General features: G+C 46.4%; 1 protein-coding gene across 7 annotated transcripts in view; it reads right to left on the bottom strand.

The window, feature by feature from the left end:
• Positions 1-6,004: 6,004 nt before the first annotated feature.
• FBXO34 (F-box protein 34) overlaps positions 6,005-8,773 on the bottom strand; it is a 68,873-nt gene continuing 66,104 nt past the window's right edge. For all 7 annotated transcript variants that reach the window (XM_039537600.1, XM_039537601.1, XM_039537596.1 and 4 more), the window contains one exon: positions 6,005-8,734. In XM_039537600.1, the coding sequence (XP_039393534.1) occupies positions 6,553-8,734 (2,182 nt within the window). In that variant the 3' untranslated portion in view covers positions 6,005-6,552. The remainder of the gene's footprint in view (positions 8,735-8,773) is intronic.

The following is an 8,773-nucleotide window of genomic DNA, read 5'->3' as shown; positions in this document are numbered from 1 at the left end:
GAATATCTTTTCAAGAAATGCTTTTGTAACAGAATACAGAATTTTTTTCTTAAAAAAAAAAATAAAAGAAAAAAAAGTGTTTTGCACATGTGTAGTTACGGGGGTGTGGAATGGTATGTGTCCAAAACTTGAGTGTACTTGACTGGATTAGTTTATAGATTGATTGTTTTTTCCAGGGGTCGTAGGGGGAAAACACCCTTCAATTATGCATATTCTATTTGAAGGCAGCCAATGGAGAATTTATTAAATGATTTACGGTAGCATGAATGCAGGAATTTCCATTTAGGCCATGATTTTTGAAAGCAACTAGTGATCTTAAGTGCCCAACCCAAGATTTTTAGGGACAGGGCTGAGAACCCACCAGCTGAAAACCAGGCCCCGTTCAGGTGTCTCAAATTGGGCACCTAAAAATCACTAGTCATTTTTGAAAAGCTGGGCCTTCCTCTGCAACTTCCAAACTGGTGTAACTAAACACAAATGTTTTATCTACATTTTATTGTATTACTGCAATAAATCTTTAACAGTAATTTTCTAAAGGTGTATTTTAAAAAAAAAATACAATTGTGTTTTGTTCATAAATATGGGGAAAGAGCATCAGTGTTTATAGAATTTAAATGTACCTTATGCTCTTGGGTCAGGTCTGTCTTAGAAATGGTTTGCTGGTATATAGTGGCAAACCCCTTCTAGTGTAGACACAGTTACATTGGTATAGCCTGGTCCAAGCACATTGCGCTCTCCTGTCAGAAGCACTTTTTTGCCAGTTTAATTTTGTCTACACTGAGGCTCTGGTATAAAAATGTTGCCAAGAAAAAAACTCCTCCCTAGTTGACATTACCATACTGGGAAGTTTCTCATGTGGGCCTGGCTTTGATCTGCTATAGTATGTGTTGGGTAAATATGTCACATTGCCAAATGCTGGTCAGGAATGTTTATTTCCTTTTCATCCATGCGAATACTCCCCTATATTACCAGGTAACTTTAAGCAGATACTCTTTGTGCAGGTAACTTTTAAAATTACATTTATTGTTACTATGCTAACATGTAAAGCCCCAGTTGTGATACGGGCTGCGTTATGCTAGAATCAGCCCAAGCAGAGAGAGCTGGTCCCCGCCCTTGAGCGGTTATGGTTTAGAGTGGTGGACTATCACAATATGAAAAGTACTGGAGTCAAAGATTACCTTGGCCCAGTTCAGGTTTTCTTTATCTGTGACTGATAAGAAAGACCAACATCCATCTGCTTCCATCTTCTCCAACCCCAAGAAGCTGATGGGTACCAGCTTTGTTCTTACTCAAAGTTCCTGGCTGCATGTTGCCGCAAGGCAGTGCCGTCACAGGTCAATAACCTCACCATAAAAGCCTGAGGGAGGGGTGTCTGAGACCAAACTGGACCAGAAATGCCTGACGGCCAGTCCCAGCTTCGAGGTGCCTGGTTCTGTGAAGGGGTGCGTTGTTGCTAATCAGTAAGGGTTGGACTCCTACTGTTCTAGCATTTTGTTTGTAGTAGTACCTGTGATGCCCGGGGTGCATTCCAGCCATCCAAAGAGGGATAGTCCCTGCTCCCGTGAGCTGGACAGGCTGGTAACTCAAGGAACTCAAAAGGCAACTGGCTACAGATTGATTCACTACAGGCAGCACAAGAATGGGTTTGCAAGAGGGACTTAGAAGTGGAGAGGGCAGTGGCCTTACAGGTGAGCTCACAATAGGGTGGTGCCATTCATAGGCGACCATGTGACAATGTATGGAAGTGGTTGAGTGAGAGGCAGACAAGAGCGGGGGGAAGGGCAGATTCCTGAGCCTTGAAGGAGGGGAACAGTAGGTTAAACTTGATGCACCAGCAGATGGTGGGGGGGGCACTAGAAGGATGCAAAGGAGAGATGGCTTTAGCAGCAACAGTTCATGTGGAGCAGAGGGTTTGTGCGTCTGGCCCCTCAGAGAGGAGCGTACTGCGGTGGAATACTTGAGTGGAAGGGGGAGGAGGGATAGCATGGGAGATGTTGAGGGTTTGGGGCAGGAGCTAGCAGCTTAAAGTTAAGAAAATTAAGATCTCATTAAAAATCACGGAAACGAGTGAAGTTTTGTATTTGTAACGTATTTCCAGCAGCTTCTTCACAGCCTGGGCTGATCCCAGTCCTGGCTCTGAACACACCTGCAATGGGGCCTTTGACTCCAGTGCACAGACTCAATCCCTCACATGTAACAGGACCTGAATTTTCTCAGGGCACGTTCCTGTACAGCACTGCAGCCAGTACTGCTGTAACACTTTAGTGAAAATGCTACCGGGAGAAGCGCTCCCAGCGGTGTAGTTAATCCAGCTCCCCAGGAGGTGGTACTTACGTAGCGAGGGGAAGCTCTCCTGTTGACAGCTGTCTACATATGGGGTGAGGTCGGTAGAACTACATAGCTTAGGGGTGTGAATTTTTTACATCTCTGAGCGATGTACTTCTACCAATACAGGCCTGTAGTGTAGACCAGCCCTAAGTCAGACCTCTGCATAAAGTGGGGGGAGGGAGAAAGACATCTCAGACCCTGAATTAGAATTTACCATTTATTTAGCAAATTGCTGGGGCTCAGTTCTGCCCCCCGTTGCTCAGACTGAGAACTGACTTCCTTGGGGCGGATGAGGTTGTTTGATAAAGGAGTCTATGTATGTGCAATAGCAATATAATCACCAAGACAGCTTATTGGAAAAGAATATGCAAGTTGTGCTCAATGCACCCAGCTACTTAAAGTACAGGGTGGGATGGCAGATGGCCTTTGTCACTCCTGCTAGCTCAGGCAGCCTGCAGCAGTTGTGTTCTTTCCCCTTTCGTACGTAAATTTTTTTTCCTCCAAGACTCAAGGAAAGTTTTGCTTGAAGGCTTCAGACTGTCTCATTCCTATGACTGCCTTGTCCTAACAAGGTGACCAGGATCCCCCCACACTGCTCCAAAGGTGATCACGCTAACCCGTATCTAGTTACAAAATATTTTCTGCTGACTGCTGCTGCTATTTCTGCCTCGCTGAGCTCGGCCTGGCTGCTTTGAAGCTACAGCATTTTATCTTAGCTTTGCTCATTTCTGAGAGGTGAAGGGGAGAAGTCTCCCTCTTCCTTACTTCAACTAAAGCTCAAAGCCAAATCACCCCGAATCCTTTCTAGGGCTGTTCTACGGCTCTTTCCTGTGGGAATCGAAAGGAGAGCAGACCTTGCACCTGCCTACTGTTGAGTTTGCAATGTAGTTAGAGCTGTGTTGGTCCCAGGATGTTAGAGACGAGGTGAGTGAAGTGATACCTTTTATTGGAACAACTTCCGCTGGTGAGAGACGCTTGGGAGCCACACACAGATCATCTTCGGGTCTGGGAAAGGAACTCCCAGCATCACAGCTACATGCAAGACAGAACAGATTGTTTAGCATATGGACTTTGAATGGTCCTTTACTATATGTGCTAACTACTTATGCTAAACAATCTGTTCCATCCTGCATGTAGCGGAGCTGCTGGGATTTCCTTTTCCAGACCTGAAGAAGAGCTCTGGGAAAGCTTGTCCTGCTCACCAACAGAAGTTGGTCCAATAAAAGATATCACCTCACCCCCCCTTGTCTCTCTAGTGCCCCCATGGCTGGAGAAGCCAGGCCCCTGCCTGCAGGTGAAGTCACAGCACAAATTAACAAGGGACAGCACCACTCTTCCACTTCCTCCCCACAGGATTAAGTTGCTGCTGTTCGCTTGAGTATACGTGTCAGGCACCCTTCCCTTCCCTTCTCCCCTCCACGTTGTCACAGCCTTTGCTGTGCCCAGCTCATGGGGTGTCTCCCCAGGAGAGCAGCAAGGTCAAATTGCCCAAAAGAGTGGAGACCCACTGATTTCCACAGCCCCGACAGCTGCTCTGAGGAATGGTCTGTCTGTGGTAATGGATGAGTTAAATGTAACATTTTACTTTAAAAAACACATTGTCCTGCACGGTCAGAGGACGAGAGCTGTGCTGGACAGAAACACGGGTGAACAAGGGCTGCTCCATATCATTTTTGAGAGAGAAGGGAGGGAGGGATAGCTCAGTGGTTTGAGCATTGGCCTGCTAAACCCAGGGTTGTGAGTTCAATCCTTGAGGGGGCCACCTTAGGGATCTGGGGCAAAAATTGGTCCTGCTAGTGAAGGCAGGGGGCTGGACTCGATGACCTTTCGAGGTCCCTTCCAGTTCTAGGAGATTGGCATATCTCCAATATAATAAAAATGCTCAACCCCTTCAGTAGGGGGCCAGCACCCTCCCTTTCCATCCATGTAAGTAACAGGGAAGTGATTTAGGAGATGTCTGCACTGCCGTTAGACACCTGCGGCTGGCCCATGCCAGTGACTCTGGCTCACGCTAAGGGGCTGTTTAGATGCTCAGGCTGGGGCCCAGGCTCTAGGACCCTGTGAGGTGGGAGGGGCCCAGAGCCCAGACTGCAGCCTGAGCCCAAGTCAGCTGGTCCAGGCATCTAATTGCAGTGCAGACAAACACAAGCCAGCCACCTTTCCTAGCAGGAACACGTGTCAATAGCACAGTGCACAGAGATGCTTCTAGACTAGCCACCATGGGAGCCTGATTTCTCCTCTCACCTTCAGCTGCTAGTCCTTAGGCAATGGTTGAAAATGAAGGTAGTGGCTGAGATGCAGCTAATACCATTAAAGAAAAACCATTGCTGCAGCACCATTCTAGGCTGCCGTGCAGGAGGCAGGGCCTTCCTTGGCTCCAGCCTGGTCTGCTTGTTACTTTTTGTTGCCAGAGACTGGGTAGAATATCACGATAACACCAGGTCTGTTAAAGGTGCATTGGGGCTCCTCTCCCACAAGACGTATTTTGATCCCATTGAATTGGAGCCCGTGATTCACAGTGATCCTGGTCAGTCACATCCTCAGCCTTGTTGGGCGTATGAAAGAAGCACCCAGCCTGACGCTGTGTTTTGTGGCAGCTAGCTGTTCCCCTACCCTGCCCCTGGCCGAGGAGTCTTAACCTAGTCGGGTTACAGACCCTCCTTTTTTTGGTCCTTTTGAATGTTTTAATTTACTGTGACTAAGGCTTGCATTCAAAATGAAGTGACTGCTACAGGGCTCTGCTTGGCAAAACTCTCTCTGGAAAAGTGCTCCTGTCACATGTTCGCTCACATTCCCATTGGCAGAAGGGAAGCCTGGGTGGACAGCTGCAGTTCTTCATTTCTGCCTCCATGGCACTGACATGGAAAATGTCACAAGGGGATTTGTTTTGAAAGACTGTGTGATGCAAAAACAGGATTCTTATGGAAACTATTCTCTCAGCCTTATCGTTAGATAACAGGCCTTCGCTGAAATCCACACAGGAGCTAGTCCACCCTCTGGGTAAGTGTGCAAAATCCCCATTAAAAGCAATTAATTACACAGATTAAAAATTTAACAGGTCACAGACTTTAAGAAGCACAACTGTGAGCAGTCAGGCCTCAGGAGGATGCACTGGTGCATGGAATTGCTGTTCAAACACGAGTACCTACAGCAAGCTGCACTTTCGGATCCCAAGACCTGCTAGGGACAGTTATGCAGTGCAGTTAATTCAGCTTCCACGCCATTGGACACAGTCAAACGGCATTTAAACACCCACTAGAAAGTGTGATCAACCCAGCATCTTGAGCACAACAGATGGTTTAGCCTGGCTTCTGGCAGGAACCAAGCCATGCTTGAGGGAGACCTGAAGCTGATGTTACAGAATTAGCCAGCCAGTCCCATTTTCAGCATAATTCTACCCAATTAAGTTTTGCAGTTGGCATGGCCTAAAAGTATCGTTTAGAATTCAACAGCTGTCTCCACATTCATTCCAGTGCAGGGAGCAAAGAGCACAAGCTAAGGGTGGGGTGAGGAATTCATTCATTAAAACTTATTTTCAAATATTAAACTAATTTGAAATAAGACGACACTTTTTCTCTTCCTCTGAACTACACCACAGTACGAACTACTGCCTGAAGTTTTACATCACTGTATTTCAGGGCAGATTGTACGAGAAGAGAAAGTCGGATAAGGCAGATCTAGAATGCACATTTTATTAAAGTAAAAAAAAACAACAACAACCAGACAACATGGGTAAGGGAGACAAGAACCTTTTTATACTCTGCCTATACAATAATATTCCTCTCTTTTGTTCACTGCTACGCTACCATAACAAATATCTGGTCTAGTCTAACGTTAAGGTTGTCCAGTTAAATCATTTGAAGATCCTTTAAACAAGTTAACCTTTACCTATTTAGAGTTTCTTCCCAGAAACGCTCATATATTATACAGGATATACAGATTTTGAAACGAGACACTTAAAAACACACATGACTATAGCCGCAACACTATCATAGCTGCATTGTAGTGATTAAATTGTTCAGCCAGCTGTAGACTCTATATGTACAATTTGTTTTTAATAGTGTTATTTACAATGATGGGCTAAAAGCTATCTGTAATCTAACAGGTAAAGGCTCTTGTGTTTAAGTATGTGCAGTTTCATAGCCCTGTGAAAACACAATTATATACACTGTAAACAGCACAGAGCATGAAAATTTCCTCCTCCCAAGAGAAAGTGTATGTGCACTAATATTCCTCTTCCGCATCTGCTGCTCCTCCTCTGGTTTTCTTGTGAAGCGTGCGGTTAAAGCTGTGGCAGGCAGGAACCCAATGATTGTCATGAAGACCTAATTTACACCCAGGGATGCCTTTCTGAGACTTGTGACAGCACATCCAATACCCTGGGCCATATGGTAAAGCTTGACAGTAGGGTTTGGGATGCCACCGGCACAATGACACATCCCCTTTCACATACTTCTTCTTGCACTGCTTGCAAGGATCTTCTTTGTACCGTGGATCACGGACCCAGCGGGAATCAGCTGGCCTTATGTTGTAGTATTCAATGATAAATTTGAAGTAACAACAAGTACATTTAAGAGCGACTAGACTCTTAGTGGGGAGCAACCTGAAGATCTTAACCATGATGTGGTGGGGCAGGAAGGCCATATACTGCTGCGGCTCCAAAAGCTGCTGAATTTTAAACCTAGTCTCCAGAAAGTCATGAGACACCTGCCTTTTCAAACAAGAAGTGTCAAGTATCTGCAAAGCACTTTCCATGGGAGACAGTGAAAGGGCAAATGGCTCTATGGAAACACTACTGATCTCACACACTTTATTATTGTCAGCAGCATCCTCAGTTTGGCCCACTTCTCCTGGCTTTTCTTTAGTACTTTCCCCTAACCCTGTGTGTTCTTGCTTGGTGTGGTGACCAGGATGCAGAAAGAACAGCCTCCCTGGAAGTGGACCTTCACCAAAGCTAATATTAGAAGGCTGCTCTTTCCTGCACCCCTTCTCTGTCTTGGTGACTGATATACTGATGCATAAAGACTCTCTCCTCATTGGATGTGAATTCAGATCAGGAACAGATACAGGTTCTCTAGCCGAACAATCAACAGCCGTACTCTCGCTCTGCATGGCATCTGACGACAGCCCAACAGCTCCTGGACATGTAGAAGGGATGGACCCCAGAGGTTCCACGATCATTTCAGAATCACCTCTGCTGCCGGGTCTCACTGAGATTTCTTGACCAAGCTTGACACTGATGTTCACCATGTGGATATCCACAGCTGCTACTGCCGGAAAGGACTGCTGACCAGAAGCAGCTCCTTCCCATAATTCATCAGCAGCCGAAGGGCCACGCTTTGTTCTCTGTCCATCATCATCCACTGTAACAGGATCTTTTAAACTTACCTCCTGGCCAAGGACTTTGGAAGATACCTTCCCAGTGTCACACTCGGACTGGGTGCCATTCGCCAGTAACATCCGCCCTATGTTTCTCCGGAAGCTGTTGTTCCTGGATAGGCTCCCTGCTTCACGCTCGCTCTGGCGCCTCAAGCACTCAGATTCAAGCTTTGCAACCATGTCCAGCACACGCACGGGCTCATTCTGCTGCTCACCACTCCCACAGGTCCCTTTTTCAGAATGTACCTCGCAGGCCCCCGGGGCAGAGAAAGGGTCTGAAGCAGGAAGTGCACCTTTGGATTGCCCACTCAGCCTTGTAGTGGAAGCGTTCGTGCAGTTTTTGGTGCAGTCGGCCAGCAAAGCACTTGCTCTGTGTTCTAGAAAAGCTACCATCTCGATTACAGATAAGGATCGACCTGGAAATATCCCTTCACCATTGTCATTAACATAATGTACAGAACAGTGCTCAATGCCACATGCAAAAGGCTCAGGCTGGGCGCACCTCCTGTTTGCCTCTCTCATCCTTTCTAATTGAATCTTTGCTTTTATAAGATCCACGGATTTCTTCCTTCGTTTAGCTGATCTTCCATCTATATCCCAGGTGCTTTTAAGTTTCATTGAGCCCATCCTATTGTTGCACTGCTGGGCTGCAAAGAAGGCAATCTTTTCCTTGGTATTCCCAGGTTTCACGACAGCCCAGATGTCTAACGGTCCATCCCCCTCATCCCCCTGGTGGATTGTCGCAGACGGGGCAGTCTTCTTCTCAACACTTGGGCCTTCTGCTGGAGCCTTCCGGCTCATATTGCACATAGCATCAGGGTAAATAATTCCCAAAGGCTTTCGAGAGGAAGTCACGACCGGGGACGTAGGTAAAATGCTCAGTTTGGTGCAGTTGTTCGTATACTTTTCCTCCTGTGCTGACCTTTGATGGCTCATATGCAGGCCTCTCAGGGAATCTTGGCTTATATCTAGAGATCGCTCTTTCTTCTGTAATTTGAGGTATGGCTTTAAGTGCATGCCAGAAGCCCTAGAAAACAAAAGTAAAGGAATTATTGTAAAAGCTGCC

Source organism: Mauremys reevesii, linkage group 4 (assembly GCF_016161935.1).
Source record: "Mauremys reevesii isolate NIE-2019 linkage group 4, ASM1616193v1, whole genome shotgun sequence".
NCBI lineage: Eukaryota > Metazoa > Chordata > Testudines > Geoemydidae > Mauremys > Mauremys reevesii.
The sequence above is the reverse complement of the archived record's forward strand: the minus strand, read 5'-3'. Positions and strand labels throughout refer to the sequence as shown.